General features: G+C 38.9%; 1 protein-coding gene across 3 annotated transcripts in view; it reads right to left on the reverse strand.

Moving 5' to 3' along the window:
• Window positions 1-22,602, reverse strand: part of adam23b (ADAM metallopeptidase domain 23b) — a 30,302-nt gene that overhangs the window by 5,477 nt on the left and 2,223 nt on the right. For all 3 annotated transcript variants that reach the window (XM_015001338.2, XM_015001337.2, XM_015001341.2), the window contains exons 2-24: window positions 22,077-22,294; window positions 21,752-21,828; window positions 13,440-13,503; window positions 12,530-12,612; window positions 12,342-12,405; window positions 11,225-11,297; window positions 10,892-10,968; window positions 10,671-10,736; window positions 8,531-8,599; window positions 8,122-8,288; window positions 7,829-7,913; window positions 6,926-7,013; window positions 6,172-6,223; window positions 5,358-5,457; window positions 5,201-5,272; window positions 5,017-5,103; window positions 4,837-4,917; window positions 4,677-4,727; window positions 4,530-4,593; window positions 4,344-4,449; window positions 3,144-3,263; window positions 2,860-3,028; window positions 1,384-1,495 (exon numbers count right to left, since the gene is read on the reverse strand). In XM_015001338.2, the coding sequence (XP_014856824.1) occupies window positions 1,384-1,495; window positions 2,860-3,028; window positions 3,144-3,263; window positions 4,344-4,449; window positions 4,530-4,593; window positions 4,677-4,727; window positions 4,837-4,917; window positions 5,017-5,103; window positions 5,201-5,272; window positions 5,358-5,457; window positions 6,172-6,223; window positions 6,926-7,013; window positions 7,829-7,913; window positions 8,122-8,288; window positions 8,531-8,599; window positions 10,671-10,736; window positions 10,892-10,968; window positions 11,225-11,297; window positions 12,342-12,405; window positions 12,530-12,612; window positions 13,440-13,503; window positions 21,752-21,828; window positions 22,077-22,294 (2,145 nt within the window). The remainder of the gene's footprint in view (window positions 1-1,383; window positions 1,496-2,859; window positions 3,029-3,143; window positions 3,264-4,343; window positions 4,450-4,529; window positions 4,594-4,676; window positions 4,728-4,836; window positions 4,918-5,016; window positions 5,104-5,200; window positions 5,273-5,357; window positions 5,458-6,171; window positions 6,224-6,925; window positions 7,014-7,828; window positions 7,914-8,121; window positions 8,289-8,530; window positions 8,600-10,670; window positions 10,737-10,891; window positions 10,969-11,224; window positions 11,298-12,341; window positions 12,406-12,529; window positions 12,613-13,439; window positions 13,504-21,751; window positions 21,829-22,076; window positions 22,295-22,602) is intronic.

Genomic DNA, 22,602 nt, shown 5'->3' on the forward strand with positions numbered 1-22,602 from the left:
ACTGAGGCACCACTATGAGGAGGAAGAGCTGTGAAAGGGTTAAAGATGCTTACTCTATTCCCCACCCTGTGCCTCCAAAAATCACCCCCAGGGCCAGAATGGTCCCTGCTACTGCCCCTATCAGCCTGTTAGTGGCCACGCTCACTGTGCAGAGGGAAAAGGAGCATTATTACCACCCTGTCAAAAACAAAAACGCAACCTCCTGCTGCAGAGTCATGGATGGAGCAATTCCCATCCTTCAAATTGTGGTCGCGGTAGCCGGTATGAGGCTGAAATTTTGCGTTGGGATTTCTGTTCAGAATCAAAGCAAACTGTAGCTCAATATTACCGGCTAAATTTGGTGTTTTTGTCTTTTTTTTTTTTTATACAACCCTGGAACATCTGTAATCCCTTTGAACCACCTCGCATCTAAATGAAATCAAACATTTTGCGATTAACGCCTATCATATGAAATGCATAAGACCTGTCCATACTAAATAAATATGGACAATGGAAACCAGACATTTACATGTGTTACATAAGAAGTCCAATGAGCTAATTATTCTCACTGTTTTGCATTAGTGTCCTGAAGAAACTTGGTATTTAATTTGGCTGGGTGATTAGTACTTTGGGAAAATCCATCTGTGTCCAAGATTTAACTTCCCATCTGATGACCCCTTAGGCTGCATTGTTTTTAAGAGATGATCTTTCCTCATGATGCCTTCTATTCTGGGAGGTGCACTATTCCTTCCTGCTGCAAAACACCCACACAGTCAGTTACTTCACAGTTTGGATGGTACTCAGGCAACTTTCCCCTTTTTTCCTTCTAAATTTAACAATGGGCTTCAAAACGTTGAAGAAATTTGATCCAGGGTGGACTTTCATACTGCAATCTTTTTTTTTTATTTTTTATGTTGCTTTTGGATATATGACTTCTTCCTCACTGAATGGCCTTTCATGTCAGTACAAGACTTGTTGTCACTGTGGATAATGAGATTCTCTTACCATGTTCAGTTAGCATCATCACGAGAACTTTTGCTTTTTGTTCTGGGGGTCGACGCACACGTTTTACATAAAAATATGGTCATCTCTATGACACCGTTTACGTCGCATTCAGGTCTCAGTAAACTCTAACCAAGGATGAACCAGACATGTTGAGGTCCGTAATTCTCTCCTTAATATCCGGCTTGTTTGGTGAAAATAATATATATATAAAAAAAAAAATCTCCCAAAAAAATCTTCTCTGTTTTATTCTGGCATTTATCAAATAGAAATAATTTTGGTCATTTTATAGAACGCATGTAAATATCTGGTTTCACCTGATAATAACTTCACGCGAACTTGTCTACAATAAATATTTTTTCTTTTTTTAGAAGGCAGAGGCTGACAGAGGGAGAAACCGACCCTTGGTTTCTTCGGTTGTAGCGATGTCGGCCTCTTTGGGCGGGTCAGGCATGCTGCAGTCTGTCCCTGCCCATGTGGCGTCACATGTGCATGTGGCTTCATTGTTGCACACCTGTTTGGAGCAGACAGAAATTAATGAAGCAGTGAGGGGGAGAAGCAGGAGCTTGTTTTTTTTTTTTGTTTTTTTTTTAAATCTGCTTATGCATCAGGTCTATTTTGGGAAACGTCTTCCTTAGGAACTTTTGCCCAGCAGCCATTTATTGTGCGCCGTGGCATCAAAACCAGAAAAAGAGAAACAGGGAAATATTACTCAGGTTCACCTTTCAAGTTGTTTTACGTACAAAGCATATGCGTTACATTCTGTGCAATTGCATATTTAGCAAAACTTACAGAGCTTATTTAAACAATAAAACAAGTGTGTTTTTTTTTCAGTATGCATTGGTACATCCTGTGTGGGATTTTGTCTTTTTTGCTATTCATCAATTAATCCATTTTTCTTTATCCATGTTTGTATTTTCATGGTTTTGTGTTACCATAAAAGTAAAAACAGTTACATTTTTATTGGTTTAGGTTCATTTTTGTATCATGTAACTTCAAAATAGTCAGAAAATTATTAGTATCACTATTTATCAAGGTTTTAAAAAATTAACTTTTATATATTCTGTCATATTCCTACAGTTTACGCTCTTTTATAGAAGCAAGAGAAGGAGCTGGGGTGTCCAGAGTTCACTCCAACTACATTTAGCACATCTGTGGTTGTGCCCAGATGGTCAGCTGGTTGAATACCGGCTACTATATCCTCTTTATACAAGAAAACAAACAAACAAACAAAAAAACCCCACTTGGAAATATTTCACATTTCAAAAATGACTCATTAAAATAAGTCTTTTCATTTAAGCTGTTTTGCAAATTTGTTTTACTAAAATTTATCATGTGAATAATCATATTGGCCTATGTTTGTTCTCAAATTTGTAAGTCAACTCAGGTTTTCAAACTCTGGCTGTGTCTCTCTAACTCTGTTCTACATCTTGCTGAAGGTGCTAGAGGTTTTGGAGACTTCTTCTGACGTCCTGCTGTCTTTTCTCAGAGTGAACTTTGCTATGACGGACACACCTGGGTGTCTTGGCTTTGAATCTCCTCCATTTGTAGACTATTTTCCATATAGTGAAAAGGTTGATGTAAAATTATTTTCAGAGCTCCTTAAACCTCTTACCAGTTTCATAAGCATGTAAAACCTTAATTGTAAGCAATAATAAATGTGTGTATTAGTGTGTGTGTGTGTTTATCATATGTCATTCAGTAAAACTGTCTGTTTCTTATGTCTTCTTGGACAAAGTTGTCATATTTCAAGCAGGTTTCACATGAGACCAAAGTCTGACAGCATATATTGTGTCATTCCACTAACCTTGTAAGAAAAATTATTTATTTCTCCAGTTCATATTAAAAATAACAATTACTGGATCTATTGAGACTCACCCCATGGGCAGAGCACACCTGTCCATTAGGCCCAATGGGGCAGGTGCTCATGTTGAGTAACTGGATGGGCAGACACTTATGGTCAAGGCACATCATTGACGGCCCACAGGGAGTCCCATCCTCCACGTAGCCTAAATCGGTGTCATCGTCCAAAAGGACATGGGCACCACTGGCAGGACGAGGTGAAAATGGAGGAAGAACAGAACCAAATGTTGTCAGAAAATTGTCCCTGTAAACTTTGGTCGTGGTGTTAAACAGGGCTATAGCAAATCGAAAGTGTTTACGTGCACTGTATCACGTTGCCTTGGTGGTTGAAGGAGGTGGGAGTGATGTCTCCTTTCATCATTCCAATGCGCGGTGTTCGCCCCACGTTTGTACACAGAAGATAACCACAGAACACGTCACTGTAACAGAAAAGCAGACACGGATCTTTAAAAAAAAAAAAAAAAAACGTTTTATTGCCTCTAGCGGCCTTTATTTGAGAGTGATCAGGCAGGAAAGTGGGTAATGAGAGAGGGGGGAAGACATGCTGCAAAGGTCATCAGGCAGGGACTCGAGCCTGTGACGGCCGCGTCAAGGACTAGGGCCTCCATTCATGGGTTGTGCCACCGCAGCACCCCCAGCTCTTTAACCTGAATGACCTAAAGATCAGGTGACTCACCATTGAGTTACCTCACTCCTCATCTGACTCACCAATTTCCCGGCACCGCGTCTCACCAGGAAACGCCTGGTGGCGGAGCGCGGTTCAGCGAAATCGGTGAGTTCCCAGTGCAGATTGTGCTGCTGAGCGCCTACAAACTTTGACAGAGATTGTTTGTTAAAGAGTCTAGGAAGATGCCATTAACATCTCAGCCTTTCCCTTTATTGGATCAAATCAAACCACTATGAACTCCAAAGTGTAAAATATCTTCAAACACAACCTCAAAAAACAAACAAACAAACAAACAAACAAACAAAAAAAAACTGCAGCATTTTTCAGATGAAGGCATATTAAACAGAAATACCTAGACTAAGGCCGGTTTTGATTAGTTTGGTACATAGAGTTTAACTAGAATAGTGCAGTGCAATCCTGGCTTTAAAATGCACCGTTTGCTACTGAACTTTTTTCCTCCACTTAACTGTCCATCAATATGCTCAAACACAGAGCCATACAGATAGCCAGCCACTTCAGCAGTAGCTCTGTGGGTCAAATGTTTGCTTGAGGAACTAAACATTTGGTTTTCATCAAAATGAAAAGAAATACACTATTTGAAAATATTACTATAAATGTAGTAAATCTATAAAGGACATAAATTACACTTTTTGAATCGACTTATAACAAAATAAGTTTTTAATCATATTAAAACATACTGTTCGATTCTGAATAAAAAGGACAGTTCCTCAACAAAGAGAGTTGTTTGGCGCCCCCTTTTGGGGAATTGTAAAATAAGCAGAAATTGAATTTAAAGCTGAGAAGCTGCAGAGTGTCTTCATTTGTGACTCACTGCTTGCTACACTGGATCCATCGGTCGCCGTCTTTTCCGCAGTTGCCCTTTTCTGTCCCCTCCGTGTTCAGCTTCTCGTAGCAGAACTTCTCTGAACTTCCAGCCTCTGAAATATAGAGGCAACAAATGACCATAATCTCTTTTGGGGATCTCCACAGGCTTAATCAAGAATCAACGCAATCTCACTCGATCCCCAGATGTATTTGCACTGGTTTTCTCTTGTCTTGCATTCTCCAGTGTAGCAGCGACCCTTCAACATAAAAAAAGGGGTAAATTAACATTTTTATGTGGCTGCTCTTGTTTCGTAGTCACACAAAAGCTTTTTTCTCATACCTGGTTGACTTGACACATGTAGCCGTCTTGTTTATGCAGGTTGGGGGGGCACTACAAGGTCATAAACAGAGCACAGCTTCTTAGCAATCCTCCTCAACACATTAAAAAAAAAAATAATGTAAAACAAAAAAAACAAAAATGTTGCAAAAATAGAAAACACCTGTCCAGAGTCTCCAGTGCAGGTCTCTGAGATGTCGCAGTCATTCACAGCGTAGCGACAGCTGTAACCACGTGGGTAAAACTGGTAAGAAATGCAGAAAAGCATTAATGTTTGTTTTGTTGGATTTTTTTTCCCCCAAATGAACTCCAAACATTCTGTGTTTCATAACCAAACTCATACCAGACATGTGACGTTGCAGCAAGGCCCATCGCTGCAGTGCGCTCCATTAGCAAGGGAACACTTCTTGCAGCAGCCCTTGTGGCAGTCCTCAAGATAAACAACAACAAAAAAGGGTTTAATCTATCTTAGCAAATCAGGTGACAGCAAAAGTGCAGAACAAAGCAAGAGAAAAATAAAAACCTACTGATCTCAGTCCACAGTCACACTCCTCTCCAACTTCTACATATCCGTTTCCACAATGTGCCACCTCAAACAGCTGCCAAAGCAAGAAGAGACAGCATGAGGCAAGCATGGCAGGAAGGACAGGTAAGGAAAGGGGAAGAAGTATGTGTGCACCAAACCTTTGTTGGTCTGTTAAATAGGCATGAGCCTCCGCCTTTCAAAAGAAACTCCCTGTAGTCGGAGATGCTGCATTTGGAGAACCTCTGTGGATGTTGGACCCTGCAGCCGGAGAAGACATCCGTTTAATGGTTAAACAACAGCAGCGTCAATATTTCAAAGTGCAGCCAGAGAGCTTAAAGATCTGCTTTCCTTCAGAGGCATTTTCAATATGCACTTACATCAGAATGACGTCCTATAAGTTATTAATGTGTTTTTAGACCTAAACCATTCAGTGGCACATCTTGTGGATTTTCTATATTGCTTGCTCGCATTGTATTAATAGCTGAGGTGAGCCTGCATCCAACTCCCACCTTCTCCTTGGAGACTACACAATGTAAGACGAAACTATAGAAACTTTATATTAGAAAAAAAGGCAGAAATAAAAAAAATCCCTGGCAGTACCTCAACACTTTGAGCACACTACTTCCTAGTGGGAAAATCAAAAGAAAAAAAAAAATCTGGTTTATGCTTGGGAACAATTTCCAGAGGTCAGAAGGAGCCATCTTCATCTGTTCAACTGTGTACCCAAGCACTGCCTCAGTTAGATATGAGCCAACAGTCTGTGGACGCAAGACGTTGTCCGAGGTTGTCCTTTAAAACTCCGTAGACTTGCACAGCAAGTTGAAAACTAAAAAATGAAAATCCTCACATAGTTAAACTCTTGATCACTGTACCACTGCGACCGCATAAATAAAGCATCTGCTATGGTTTCACCCTGATCTCTCTCTCTCTCTCTCTCTCTCGTGTGTATAGGTATGTGAATGTTGACATTACCCAGTGTCCTCCATTATGCAGCCGCTCCAAGAGTTTGCACACCCACACTCTTCTGCAAGATGAGAACACAAAAAAAAAAAAAAAAAAACACTCACATTTACCGGAGGATTTGGATATCTGAGGCAATTTGCTGAGTAGCTGCAAGTTTCACACTTTCTAAACTTGTTTGTTTTCATAATTTTGCTCTCAGCACATTTTTAAGTTATCAGTGTTGGACCTGTCAGGCCCTGTGTGACCCTTTGGCCTCAAGTGCCTGGAGTGAAAGCGTCTTATGCCTGCCGACTAATGAATCATTTATCCAAATTTTGCATGTCAAAAGATTCTATTTGTTTTTTCACAAAGTTCACCAACCATATTTCAGGCAAAATGTAATAAATAAATTATTAAACAAATAATGGTCCTGATTCAATCTTTTCAACTGAAGCAAAACAGCCTGAAATGAGAGAGAAAGGACATGGAGAGACCTAAGAGGGACTAAAACTGAGGTAACAGGAGTATTTTTTTTTTTAAAGAGGAAGTTGAAACTCAGTGAAAGTCTTTTCGGAAGAGGAGGAAACATCTGTGGACGCTTAGACACAACCGCTGGCCTTCTTATCTAGCCTTGACCAACAGGACTGAGAATCCACACTGTTATCACCAACTGAAATACCCCCAGTTATCTATAGACTACTGTTTTCTACTTTAAATGCTAGGAAAAAAGTCTGGTCTTTCAAGTAAAGTAGCGGTGGGCAAACTAAATGTGTTTCATGTATACTTCTCTTGGCTGCAGGGTCCCACTGGATACCCAGGTTCTGTGCCAGACTCTGAGACAGAGACACGAACATGGACGAGGTGGTGCCGTACTGTGGAGACAGCAGCAAGTACGGGTTAAACATCAGCATGTTCGTAGATACACAAGCAGATATTTGTGAACAGAAGAAAACTGATGCATCATTTCTTAAAATGTTTCACAAAAAAAAAAAAAAATCTGAAAAAAATGTAGCTTGCATTTGTATTTAGCTGCTGCCCAGTTGAGTTCTGATTTTTAACCTTGCCTGTTTGGGACACCCCATAAAAAGGACTTCAGTTGTTTCTGCTTTAAGCTGCAGGATATTCTGACCCATCCATTCCTGGAGATTACTGACTCAGTGAAGGGGAGTGGACTATGCTCATGTGGTCAAGTGGTGTCATTTAAATATATAACACTCTGTGTCAGCATCATAGGCATTTATTTGTCATGCACTCCACAAATCTGGCCAGAGTGGCAGGAAAAAAACAAAACATAGAAGGTCCTGTTTCCAGTTTGCCATAAGCAACATGTTAAGAATGTGTTTTGTCAGATGAGATCAAATCTGCACATTTTGGCTGACATTCAATTACTATATGTGGAGGAAAACTAGCATTGCACATCCTCCTGAGCACACAATGACCTTTAGCATCATCCTGTGGCGACAGGGGAGCTGGACCAAGTTAAAACACACACCCAAAGCTACAAAGGATCTGCTTAGAGCAAAACATAGTCATGAGCTGTAATGGCAATGCTTCATTCTCGTTCCGCTTCGCCACTTTGTGTTGGCTCATTAAGTAGAATCCCCATAAAATGCAAAACTATTTGTGATTGGAATGCGTTCATTGGGTCTGTAGATTCGGCTGTGGCTATAATCACAGTAAATCTGACCTCGTTGACCCCCACTCCTCGGCTCACGGAGCACATGCCGCCAAAATACGCGGCGCTGCTTCTCCTGTAGTGGAAGGTCACATTTCTGCAATTGGAACAGAATCAAAAAAAAAAAAAAAAAAAAGGTAAAAGATTAGCATCAAGCCAAAAGATAAAACCATTTAACGACATGTGAATAAACAAGGAGTTCTGTTTCTGGGCAGATAACTATTTATAAAGCATAGAGCTTAAACGAAATGAAAATAAATAAAGAAGAATCATTTCTCTTCTATCTGGCGTTACAAAGAACTTACGAGAGGAGCTGCACGGAGTCGGCGTGCAGCTTGATGCTCTGCTGGCGATATTTGGAGAAATCTCGCAGCATTTCCAGCGGCTTCACACCTATGGGGATCTGATCCTTGTCTGTCCAGATCTCCAAAGCGACGAGCACCACACGCGTGTGCAGCTGGTCTTTGAAGATCTGTCATTGAAGTGTGCCATGAATGGAAGCAAAAAAAAAAAAAAACACACAGAGATAGAGAGAGCAACAGGGGGGGATAAGAGAAAGCAGCACAGGAAGGAGAAACCACAGCAGGGGTGAGTTTGGATTTAGAATACTGAGAGCAGGGGAGAAATAGTTGAAAACAAAACACAATCCTTGTGGTGACTGCTCTAAATGTTGTGCAATGCATTCACGAAAGGGAAGCTACAGAGGGTACTTACGCCATCAACAAGATTCACCACTGATTTCGCAAAGTTTTTCGTGTGCTGCTTGTTTTTGTGTCTTTTATACTGCGGAGACAGATAAAGGACACATGATGGTTTAGTTACAGTGTGACTTCATGATGCACACACGCGTTTTCAGAGACAAAGCTCCCTCTTGTGGGGGACAAAGAGGCAGGCCTGAAATATTAATGAAGGGATGCAGGGCATTTCCTGACATTTAATCCTTTTCAACATTTCCTGTCTCAGGTCAATAGGGATTACTGCTGTGTTCCAAGCATGTAAAATGTCAGAGAAATAGGGAAGAATCTTATTTATTAAAGTTTTTATTTATTTCAGCCGCTTGCACTTCCTAAGTGCATTACTTTTAATTTGTTTTAATTGAAATGCTTCTGGCTTTGCAGAGCTTCTCACAACAAGAGGATTTTTGTCCTTTTCTTCCTCAGTTGTCAATGCAAATTAAATTTGAAACTCCAACCCTGACAACTGTTCATTTATTTCAATTTTGCATGTTTATTTTTCTAAAAAATTAACTTCAAGATCCAGAAACTTAGTTTTGGCAAGAACCTGCAACATGTAATCTGTAGAAAAAAAAGACCAAAACTGATATTTTAACCCTAATATTTTAAAATCTACTCTAAAAAAAACATGTAATTTATTCAAATTTGTCCACAGTTGCATACATTTCCATTGGTGTCATAAGTTAAATGTTCAAAATTGCATAAAAGGGACAACTTTAAAATAACATTAAGCAGATTTTTGGGTACTATGCTCGACTTGAATTTGCCAGTGAAATCTGAACTACAATCTGAGACAATAACACAGCCAAGTCGAGGTGTGGTTAGAGTTACAAGCCATAAAACCATATAGATTTACCAATTGTAGAGATGCTAAGTACTTAAAGACCATTAGTAATACAAGCCAATACAGGTCAGCCATATTGAATCTGACCTCGAGAGACTCTGGTACAAATTGAATACACCATTAGTTCATCTTACGGTGGCCTACTTTTCAAGGCTCGCCAACAACGACCGCTGAACAATGTGTGTTCAAAACTTTTAAGATCAAATCCTACCTACTTTCTCTTTCTTGATCAGGTTTGCCAACAATAAAAAGTAGTCTAATCAATCGACCACTGCGGTGGAGGACCACAATGTGACTGCTGCAATTTATGCAATTGGGTTATTGGTTAGGTTATGGTTTCATTTGCAAAAACCTAATTGTCACTAGCAATTATTGCTATTACAGAGGACTTCACCCCACCTATCTATTTATGGTTCAATAATTGCATTTACACAAGGGTGGTAGACAGTGCTAAAACCTCCCTCCTGGCTCTGATTGGTTGTGTCTGACTGGGAGCGGTGCAATTTCTGTAGATGGCAATAATACCATTGGGAAGAGATGGAGGAGCTTAATTTTTTCACATATTATCTCATACCATACTATGTCTTGAGATACTGTCAAGACAGTAATAGTTTTAACAAATATGCTAAAACCATATTTTGTTTTTACATAAAAGTTGCATACTGCTGTAGAGAGTGTCTTCGGAATAAAAATTCAGTGAATTTGAGTGGGGTGATAGTCTGTTATGTCTCCAAGCTACTGCGCTCATATTACATTTCTCTGGACCTTCATCACCGTATAAATCAGCATAAATCTTCACCTAATAAACTCGAATGACAGCTGGGCATGTTGTTGATGCTACTTTCTCTTTTTAAGCTTTTTTAGATATTTCTCCATATACAGTTATGATACTCAAGTCTGACGACAACTGAAAAGAAAAGGTTCTGAAAATAATCAATTAGGCTAATTAAGTCTAAACATACATACATTGAAACTGTTTAAGTTGAAGATTATACTGGCTTTTTTTTATGTAAGTATGAAAGATAACTACATTTATGAGACCCACACAAATACATTCACCCACACATACAAAAAAGGGGAACTCCAACCTCAAATCTAAGCATGCAAAATGTCACGACAGAGTAGGACAAAAAGAATGAAGTGAGTTTATGCCTTAGCTTTACATGAAACCAAACTTGTGATTTCTACTGTATAGTAGAAGCTTAGGAACAAAAACACAATGAAATTAGCCAAAAAGAATGGAATTTACACAACTGCCTCCAGTAAAACCACATACCATACTGTGGTCACTAACAATCATGATTTCCAAATACTTCATCTCCTCAAAGGCGCTACGAGGCATCTGCGAAGCAAAACAAACAATTACAAGGCAACTGAAAACATGTAATTTGAGGCGGTGAACCGCATGTTTAACCGTGCACAGACTAATCTAAATTCATTGTTGTAAACACGAGGGACGGTGATCTAAAAGTGTTCCATCGGTTCAGAGAGACTCACTGCTCGTTTTTTTCTGCGCCTCAGCCAGGATAACTCATTTAGCTCGGAGAAGAGGTCCTCCTCCCCGTCCTCGTACACTGCAAACACACACAGGCAAACAGTGACAGCTCAACATAAACATATGAGATATTTACCACCATGTAGGCTTCAAGTTGTGCATTCAGGCCAGCTGGGATGGGCTTTTACTTGGGTACTTTCCTAGAACAAATCTAAGTCATTTCTCATCTTCTCCAGTGTGCTAAGTAACAGAGAGGCAGTGTCGAGGGTGTGGTGCTGGTCATGGGTGGAGGAGTGATGGACAAGCTTATGTAAGGTGATAAATGACAACATTACCCTGTTCTTCTGACCAGTGGTTGGATAGAATTGAGGCTGCTCTCTTTATTGTGTGAGGCCTTGCAGCTGTATCCTGCAGGATGGAAGAAAACATCACAATAGGAAGTCAGACAGGCAGGAAGATGTATTTCTTCGAAGCTATTGCAAAAATAAACGAGGAAAGCCGATAGCAGAACAATGTGGGAAGTCAACAACAGGAATAAAAACAGAAATAGGGGAATTTTTCACAAGAAACAATTGAGTAAATTGCCAGATGTCTTAGATTAAACAAGATTACAGTGAATCATAGAAATGCTTTAACATAGGGAAACATAATCTTTTATTTTTGTGCACAACATGCTGCTTACGGGATTATGGCATTTCTGTTTATTTATCCATTTATTTGTTGATTCTCTTCCAGGGGTGAACCAATATTTTACAGGGCCCTATTTGGAATTGGAGTAGGGGGCCCCATCTCCAACATCAACAATATTTCTTCAAAAATGTCCAGCAATGATTGCATCTGTGTTTAGCTAACACTCTGGGATGTCATAAATTACTAGTGAAGAAACAATAAATGTCAAAAATAATTGAAGAATGTGTTTTTCTTCACTCCAAACTTCCCCTCATTTGACATTTTTTTAAATTATACATAATAATAAATTCTCTCAAAGTCTAAGTTACGAATGTTGATATTGCTCTCAAGTATTGAACATTTTTCTCCATGAGATTACAATTACATTGCTCAAGTGAAATTAAATGCAAATATTTAAAATTTGCTAATAGTATAAAAAAAATGAAGAAAATTTGAAAATGAGTTTTCTCTCCATTATTTTATCTACAAATTAAACGTTTTGTATTTAACTCTATGGGAGACGTCAAGAAGTCCTGTGGGCATAGAGCCCATAGACAGCAGATTAGTTTCTTCCAACCCAAATAAATAATATCTTTGTGAAACTGTTTCCAACAATGAAGCAGATTCAAAACTAAATACTGTCACACTGTTTACTGTATTGCAATTTCCAACTAAGGTGCTGAAAGATGCTATTGAGCAGTTTACAACTACAAATCGCTAATAAGAGGTATTTATAAGATTTCTGACACATTGTAGGACTTCTCTGCAAATGCAATAACTTACAATTAAGTGAGCCTGGTGTAAGGGCTCAATTAGATATGCATGGACTCCGTCGTCAAACATCCCGCTGCCAGGGCAGACAGAGAGAATGGAAAAAAGTAAAAGGGAGAGGCCAGTCGATAATGAGGAGAGAGCAGAGTGCATTGAGCTGTATGAGGTATTCTTAGCACACAACTTTGCTGTTCACTTACTGCAACCCATTGCAGGTAGATAAGGCCACGTGGGAATTGCTGCACCCCCTCACCTGGCCATGGTAGTAGCAGTGTTCCCCGCCCTAGGGAGGAAAACACTACAAATGCATCACCAAAATAAAGCAGCTTCACTGTGAGATCCTTCTAATGTTCACGCAGGTCTAAAAGTGTAACAGATTGTGCTGCAGATGTCAGTTTGGACTCCTTGCAGCGCATTGCTGCAGGGGGTCTCAATCTGTGCTCGTTAAGGCGTAAATTTAATACTCTGTAAGGCATCTCCTGGCTCTGCTTGAGACTCAGCTGCTCAGAAACTCTCCTCCTTTCCTGCACATCGTTCCTTCAGCAGCTATTTTCTTACCTTCTCTCACACTACTTTATCTGTCTCTCAGCCTGCACTGATACTGCAGAGTGCTTTTTCCTTCCCCCATCACGTGACCAAAGCTCCAGCAGGAGGCTGCAGGGAAGTGAAACCCTGCTGATTCAGCCCGAGTGTGCCCAGCCCAGCTCTGTGCCTGAATCAGCAGCAGCAGAAACCAAGCTCTGAACCCCTCCACTCATCTATCTATCTATCTATCTATCTATCTATCTATCTATCTATCTATCTATCTATCTATCTATCTATCTATCTATCTATCTATCTATCTATCTATCTATCTATCTATCTGTCTATCTGTCTATCTGTCTGTCTGTCTGTCTGTCTGTCTCAATGCTTTCCTAGAAAACAGCTAATCGTTGCGCGTCAGAGCTGATGCCATTTTTAACTATTTTCTTTCACTACCTGCTTTTCTGATTTTACACAAAGCCAATCTATAAATGTCATCATTGCCCTCTGATCTGTAAAAAGAAAAAGAAAAAAAAAAACCCTGAAAATAGCAGAACAGAGAGAGTGCCAGAGGAAGAAGATGATTACCTTCGACAGGACAGGTTTTCCGTTTTCGTAGTGGATCTCAATGTAATCGGAAGACAGCAGGTCACTGTTAAAATGAATGAAATAGTAAATAGGATCAGCCACAATGTCTGAAATGGGTTTCTGTTAAAAGTTTAGAAGCAGTGGCTATCTCTAAAGCAAAATATGAGTGCCTCGGCATCTACATTTTACAGTTTCTTTTCAGTCACTTTGGTGCATATCTTGGAAAAGAATTGATATCACATCTTCAGTCATCAAAACATCAGTTTCTGCGAACAAGTTGCAAATGCGTTTGTACATTCATGCAAGTATTTATGAATAGTTAACTACATTTCGTCTACATTTTTAATTGCTTATGTCTAAATCTGTCTTGAATTGGTAAAATTGCTCCAAGGTGAATCATGAGTTTCTCTATTGAACCAATGACCAAGCAGTTTTATAGCTCAGTGAACCACGAACTGAAAGGTATGTAGTGTAAATGGCAAGAGCAGAACATGATGTCAAATGTCTGACAACAGAAGGTCAACAGCATGTGCAGTTTTCGTTAAGCAGATTGTTGTAGTTGTAATTTTGTTTTATTTCTTTCAGTTCTGCTGTGCTGTCTTTTCCTTTCTGTACCACAATGACATGGTCTGCCAACAAATTACAGTAAAAGCATAAAAGTGGATCTTGTCCAATCTCCTGCCATTTATCTCCCACAAGTACAATTTACAATACTTTAGCCATAGTTTACAACAGAACATCCCACCAGTGAACACTACTTTAAGAACATTTACAGTGTTGCCATGTTTGTTTTTGATGACCGCTTACACCAAATTGTACGGTTATTTACACAGGACACAGAGGTTGGAGGCAGTGGTGACTTGAAATATTTCTAATAAAGTGGTGGAAGATGGAAGAAGTCCACTTTGCTAACAGCTCTTTTATTAGCCGTTAGCTTCAGAATGCAGGTCCAGCTAATCAGAAGATGATGATTGTTTACATTCAATATTGTGATCAAAACAGGGTAACTACCTAACAGAAAAGCTAATTATCAACAAAATAGCATTTAGTTAAGCTGCTATCTTTTTATTTTTGCACTGCTTTTACTCATATTAAGACAGTTACTGTGACCAGAATCATTTTGTGTACGTCATTCTCAATTTGTGTTTTAGACAGGAAGATCTTTGGTGCAGCAGCCAAGTCTTATCTACTGAGAGAATACCTGGTTATAACCTTCTGAGAGAGCCTCACTGAAAATACCCCAACATGTCCTTTATGTCAGGAGAATGTGACTCAGTCCTGGTAGAAAAACGTGTTTTCTGTTTTCTCTGACTCACATTTTGTGGCTGCTTTGCTTGGCACATGAGCAAGAGGCTACTCAAACATTCCCAGTTGAAAAGAGTGAAGGGGTATGATTCATGACTTAGCTCTGCCCCGCTCAACCCAAGCAAAAAAATAAAATAAAATAAAAAATACAAAATAAAAACAGAACACTGAAAACAATTATGTACAACTGCATCCAACAGCTTATAGAGACAGGAACAGAAGCCAGTATAACAAAATGAAAGCTGCAAACAAGCCCTGATGTGATAAATGATCACCAGGCTCCAGTTTTCACCTTGAACACAACAGTCCTGCTGTCAGTTGCTGCTGTCTGAGTCAGCATCCCTCACCGTTACACACACTCAATCTGTTAGCTGACTTCTAAAGACTGCAGAATCTGCCATAACTGCGCTTTTTTTCTTCTTTTTCCTCTTTCCTCCTGGATTTAACCTTGCAAATCAACAAAATCCCCCACCCCCTTTCTGTGGACATGCGTGCATGAAGAAAAAAAAAAAGAAAAAGAAAAGCTCTGACATGTTCGAGTGAGGCTAAGAAGCATGTGAGCAGAAACTGCACCCTTTCGTAGAGAAAAGTCAGGGCAGGAGCAGCATCTCTGAGGTATTCCTCAGCGAAGGGGCTATTTTTAGCTCGGCAGATGAAGCAGGACGAGACGAGTGAGTGGGGCCATGCCACGGTGTCTTGGTGTTTGCGTGTTGGAGCGTGAGTACAGGGCGTGAAGGGACTGAGCAAAGCAACACGGGCACCTTGAGGAGCATGTCTGCTTGACTTGTGCAAAAAGGATACAAACGGGGAGTGCTGCTCAGAGGTCCCTGAGCGAGCAGACAGAATGCTACACTGCAGCAGCAGCAGCAGGGAAAAGCCAGAGAGAAAGGTTCAGGAAACTACAGGAGGTTCTCACGTCTGGCGCCAGATCAAATCAAGCCCCGCTGCAGCACGTAATGCTCCCATGCTGTTCATGCAACGCTGCAATCTGTCCCCTAATGAAGGAGACGCGCTAAGGAAAGGTCACAGACACTCAAATACTCCACGTCTGCAGACCCTAAAGCCCCTCAAGGTAAAACGGGATCTTGATCCTCTGAAACGATTCAGTTTGAATTAAATTCCCCCCAGCTTCCAATCCCAGGTTCACTGAGAGATGAGCAGAGAAACCAGCAAACAGCAGCACTTTGCAGATCCAGCTATATTTAGCGCAGCACCGGTGCAGCTACAACACAAGACAAAGACTTCAAAACGCTGCTCTCACACAAAAAAAAAAGGCCATCTCATTAATAACCAACATGCAAACAGCTGGCAATCAAGGTCACACAGCTCTCTGTTTGATTCCTTAACATTGAACAACATGCACTGGCAGTGCAAATTAAGTTCATTAGGTTGTAATTTCAGAGTGATTTTTCTGTAAGACATACAAGCTGTATTTATACTCCTTCTAAGAGTTTGACCTTCAAAAACACAAAGTCAGGCAGATTTCTAAAACTGCTGCCGAAAACAGATGAATTCTGCACTTTGTAATTTTATCCCGGCACTTTACTGTTACCAGCTAGGGTTTTCTGTAAAATCAGCTAAATTCATTTTTAGATGTGTTATGATATGTTTTTTTCATTTCTTTATATTTTTGCTGTAAATTGGTAAGATAGAATGTGCACACATACAAAAAACACATCCGTCAAATGAGAAAAGGCGTCAGTTCTTTGAAGTAGGTTCATTCAAAATTTTTCTAATGTTTACATTCTCCATATTTAAGGGCACGCCAAGAGGCTCAGTGGTAGAGCCTCTGGTTTGATTCCCATCCGGCCATTTGCTGCTTTACTTCCCTTGCTTTCTGTCTAGCTACTGTTAAATACATGCCACTAGAGCCATTGAAAAAAAATCCTCATTCAAATGATAAGTTTTCTTTGTTTGTCTTCCTACTTAAAGGTTTATTCCTTCCAGGTAGCCCCACCATTCATGCGTTTGCAGAAAAGTCTAATCTACTGCTTTCATTCAAGCCAACCTCACAGGAAAGTAAATCAGAAAGTACCTCTTTGCTCTGCGGTTCAAAAAGAGAGAAGACTGGTGAACTAAAGTTACATGAGTTCAGACTACATTCACTTACAAGTTATGGAAAACCCCGTAAGTACAGTGATCCCTCGCTATAACGCGGTTCACCTTTCGCAGTCTCGCTGCTTTGCGGATTTTTTGTGTGCAGTTTTTATCACAGTGCATTGTGTTCTGCGTCCTTATTGGCTAAACAGTCTCCGAGCTTAAGGTTTTTTAATTCCTGTAAAGGAAATTCCCACTTACTTTTACTCAGCTTACTTTTAAGAAGAAAAAAAAATACAAATGTTGGTGTTTATTCCAAAATCTTTTCAAAATATTCTGTCTTTGATATATATATATATATATATATATATATATATATATATATATATATATATATATATATATATATATATATATAAAAGCTAGCATTATTTCTCCCAAAAAAGGGCGATGTGTTGTGTTGTGCATTCAGTTCACTTCATACCAGGTCTGATTCAAAAATGTGAAAAAGATTTTGGATATTACACAATTTTTTTATTCCACATTGTAGAATAGCAATTCCACACACCTTTTTTTAAAAAAAAAAAAACTGATGTAGCTTTTTATTGGTAATAAATAGATTTAGGTTGGCAAGGATTTAAATATTTAACATCTGCATAATTTATGTTTAGTAATAATTTATGGAATTGTTTTGTTTCTGTCTTTTTCTGGTTATACTTTTGCTTTAACCTGACTTAGTTTATTCATGCTTAATAAAGGTCGCTTTCTTTTCTTCTGTTGTCTCTCTCTCTCTCTCTCTCTCTCTCTCTCTCTCTCTCTTTCTCTCTCTCTCTCCCTCTCTCTCTCTTTCTCTCTCTCTCTCCTTCTCTCTCCCTCTCTCTCTTCATCTTCCATTCTTTTTTCTTTACTTTCTTCTTTCTCTTTCTTTCTTTTTTCTTTCTTCCTCTTTCTTAATAATGCGATGGTGACTTTTTATATTAGTAAAACAGCCACAATTTTGTCTGACATGTTTGCTAAATGACTATATTTTAGATCAGAACAAATGATTTAAACTCCATTAAGACATGAAAGCAAGTGAAACCTTTAGACTAGCTTTTTGAAAGGAATCCGTGACATAAAGCTGTTTAAACAACACAAGGATGGCAAACCACAAAACCATTGTCTCTTTCCTCATTTCAGTGCATAGCTATAAAGATGTCTCCATCTGCAGACTGGCAGCTGAGCAAAAATGATTTGTAGCCATTAAGAACCACCAGGCTGATGTTTTAAATTACATCATCCCTGACTGCATTATCCGAAACTAATGTTGCATTAATCAATCTATTAATGCTATTATATGATATATAATACATGCTATTTGCTCTTAACTACTGATTAAAATCAGTATTGTTTTCTTGTTTGCTTCAGCTAGAAAACTCTATTGTTTGTTCCTAAAAAAAAAAAAAAATAAAGAAACCAAAAACTCCATAATCTTTTTGTTAAATTTGCTTTCATTTTATTTTAGTTCAACGTTTCCTAGAAAACATGTTACCAAGCAGACATAGGTATTTTCTTTCTAACGTCTTTGCAGTTTCAATTATATTTTGCACGTAGCATTAATGTGGCTGCATTTTTAACTCCAGCACCGATAGCAATATAGACTTTCTGCACTCTTAATACGACTCAAATGCCATTTCAGCAAAGTCTGAACAGCTAAAAACATTTTGAATAATTAAAGACTTTTTTATGTTTCACCTAATGTGTCTTCCATAAAAGAGGTCACAGTGGTTCTGATGGGTCATCCTGCTTCTGCATTGGAACTGCACTGTAAAACATTTCAGCCACATTTAGTTGTGTCAGCTATCAACCCATTAAGTCAAAGAAACCATGCAGATTTTGATTTTGAACTTGCTTGGACTCAAGTTATATCAGTAAACATTAAACAAACACTGAGTACTCATTTTGTTGGATTTATTTATTTATTTATTTATTTATTTTAATTTAAAATGTTTTTCCTAGATTTTCAATTGCTTTTATCATGTTGATTGATCAAAATGTATCGGTCTCTGTTGAATTGTCTTGACGTCCGCAACATTAAAGCATAATTTAATTGTCTGTCTTAACATGCAAAATGCTTGAACAAGTTATTATAATGTCAAGCATATTTCTATACATTTCTGTTAGTTTTTGTTTTCCCCAAATGTGACCTGACCTGGTAAACTGCTGCTGAGTTTCTCCAACAAAGATAAATGTACGAAGCATTAGATCAACCAGTTTCTGAAATAGCTCAAATGTATCTCTGATGAACTATGAACTGGCAAATATAAAGTGTGTATAGCCAGAAAATGTAACATTTCTGATAATGAAAGGACACGGACTAGGACAAGGTCAACAGTCAGAGAGAAGACGAGGAAGAGGAGCGAGGAGGCAAAACAAAGGAAGAGGCAGAAGGAGCTGAGGACGTCCACCAGTTTCCATCACTCCAACATCTTCAGGTTATGACTTGCAACCCGCAACAGATGGAGTTCCTCTTGTCATTCCCTAGCCCCATTGAGGATTTTTTTAAAGCATGGAGATGAAAAGTAAGGGAAGACTACACTATAATTCCTCAATCATGTAAAGTTTTTTTTCTTTTGCTTTTTTTTTTCTTTGTTTTCTGTGGAGCTGTGTTTTCCTTTCTGTATCACAATGACACGGTCTTTCAACAAATTACAGAAAAATCACAAATGTGAATTTTTCCATTATTCGCCCTCAATCACAGTTTACACTATTTGTCATCTAAACTTTGGCCACAGTTTACTGTAGAACATCCCTTCAGAGTCACTGCTATATTGACAAAATGACTAATCCATTTGACTGCCTCATCCAAACATGATGAAACGTGGCCTTGTCATTCTGAGGCGCTGACATGCTTACTGACACAGATCTTTAATTTTGAGAGATGAACTAAGAATTTTGAGGAGGAAATTGGATTTTGCAGGTAACTCATGCTGTTTTACTGAATTGTTTTGAGAAATGCACATACTGTTTTGCAAATGTCAGAAATGATTTGAGAAATGCACCAAAGTGACTGTAATAAAGTGCATGTAGCTATTTTGTTCATGCAAGTTGTTTCAAGATTTTAAATTCTGTAAATATAAAGTAAGTAGTCATTTAAACTATGGTAATATATAAATGTGTACTTGTTTATCGTGGCAAGGAGCATCTGTGAAATAATTACTTGGCTCATATAACAGTGCTAAGCTAGAACAAGTCAATATTCAAGATTAATGAGCTATCAACTAACTTAAAAAAAACAGTGTTTAGACAATTTGTCTCTTAGTGTTAAATCAACTAAACGAACTTTAGTTTCTGAGTTAAAACAAAAACAGATATTCCCTCTTGACTTTATTTGCTTTTTCAAGGCAGTATGTGAACTTTATTTTCAAATTAAAACACCTTCAAATGTATTCCAGTGCGGAGGCTGAAGCTTACAGTAAGTATGAGATGGGGCACAAACAAAACTGACTTCTATGTTCTGAAAACAATTCTAGATCAAAAACTGGCAGAGGTTTATGAGAAAGCTACTTTTGTAAGCTTTAAAGTGTCTTTACATTTGCACTGAGCGATTACACAGTAAATGGAGGAAGCAACACCAGTGATCTTTATTTTTGTACAACACATACCGACAACACGACATGTAAAGGGTTTCCAATCAAGCTGTCTCACATTTAAGTGAAGAGCCAAAACATCATAAAGGTTTAGATGAATACTGTAACACTGATACTGTCTTACTTTTCCACTGGCTATTTACTCTAACTTTCATGTTTCATTCTTCAAGCATGTTTCACTCAGGAAGGTTATTGGTGGTGCACTGCCTCCTTCCTTTTACTTCCACTTCCCATATCACTGGCTTCTGTGTAAATAAACACCCAAGAAAAATCTATATTGTTCAGAAAGTCCATAAAAATAGTGTTAGAGTAAACTACTAGGATATTTTTGTTGTTGGACTTGTTTAAAGACCGACAAGGTGTTGGCCTGTCTTGTAATAGCCCTGAGTTTCAGGTTCCATGAGCAGCAAATTGGGGCTTAAGCTAAATGAAGAAATCAAAATGATTATTTATGGCAGCTATTTTAGTAATTTATGATAAGAAACTAAAATATTTTCTATCCATGGAAGATATTTGCTACATTATCAGGTCTGAAGCTGCTGTACTTTCACAAGAAATTACTGTTTAGCTAGCTGCTCTCTAATTTAAACAACTTCCATGTTACTTTGATTACATTTTTGGAGATGGCCAAGTGTTCTGATAAGCCGATCATGAGTCGACCGGGATAATTTCCCAACAACTATGGGACCCTGACCAGAGAAAATAATAATTGCCCATGCAATTGCTCAAGAGTATGGGCGCAAAATGGTTTGTTCACAGTTATGAAATTGAAGCAGGAAGGAATGAAACTGCAACGATACATGGGCCACATAGACTGTTTCCCAGGGTGACAATCCAAAGCAGGGATGACAAACACCAGATAAAAACAAGTTAAACCTTTTCTGTCACTTGGGCCTTGAAAAAGTGTTTTATTGCTTTTATGCAAGAGCAGTCAATGGGTAGTTTGGGCCCTCACTTTGATGCTGACAATAGGGAGATTTTATTGCTTTTATTGCTATTTTATTATTTTCAATAATTGCTTTCAATAAAATCTATCCCAGAATCTCAGATAAATTCCTGCGTTATGATGGGTTGATGGATTGACTTGTCCAGCACCTCATTAATGCCAGAACCTCTGTGCAGGTGTGAAATTTGGGTTCAATTTGGCAAGGGGCCCAGTATACCTGGAGCTAATATGGCATCCTGTGACTCCAGGTAAGGGAACAATTACTGATAATAACTTCAAAGATATCCACTCAAAAAGAGTGAGCTATTATTGTTAGAAGTGAGGTCACTCCTAGCAATAATCACAGCTTATTGTAGAAAGATCAAAAAGGAACAAAAGGAGTTGCATGTGCTTACTTGTTCAACGTTAGATCCAGAACAAATCTGGAACCGAATGCCTCTAACTGGAAACTGGCCTGGGCGAGGTGGACTGTCTGAAGATGACACAAAAATATTAAAGCTGTACATTAAAAAGATAAGTCGATTTCAACACCCAAAGCAGATTAAATACGTCCATTCAAGACAATTCAGTTCCATTCCACAAAATTTTATTACGCCCAGAGGGAAGCTAGACATTATAGGAGCTCTGATTATGCACTTCTCTGTTATACTCGCGAGGCACAGTGCAGCAGGACGGATCTCATTGGTTTTTCAACACAAGCCCGTCTCAGAGTGAGCTTACCTGGTCAGCCGCGGCCTGGTTCTTGGCATGGGTGTTGAGGTCATGGTGGGTGCTCTCGGAGTCCTCATTCAGGTAGTAGATCAGCCGTGAGGGGTAGGTGATGGCATGCTCTGCTGCATGGTGTGTTGTGTTGTCTGTGGCAGGTGCTGCAGTCGCCTGTTGCTTCAGCAGTGCTGACGCTGCGTCCCTCTCAACCTTGTCCTCTACTCCTTGGGAAGCTGGATTTGAACGGAAATAACACATCTGACTTATCTAAAGCACAAAGCTGCCGTTCTCTGAGGAAAAGCATGACATTGTTCGTGGAATGGCTCCGCTTACATCACATTTTCAGTTAAATGTGGTGATGTCAAACAGAAACAAAATTGCTTCATACTTGACTGCCTTTAATGGGCTTATAACCAAATTAAAAGGTTTATGCAAAAAAAAAAAAAAAGTCTCAAATTGATTTCCTGTAGCTGCTATTTCTTATGTGGGGAAACAAATTTAATAGAGCTGGACGCTTTTTAGTGTCGGAACAAAAGATGCT

This window comes from Poecilia mexicana, unplaced genomic scaffold (assembly GCF_051168715.1).
Source record: "Poecilia mexicana isolate PSO_F unplaced genomic scaffold, ASM5116871v1 scaffold_2, whole genome shotgun sequence".
NCBI classification, from domain to species: domain Eukaryota; kingdom Metazoa; phylum Chordata; class Actinopteri; order Cyprinodontiformes; family Poeciliidae; genus Poecilia; species Poecilia mexicana.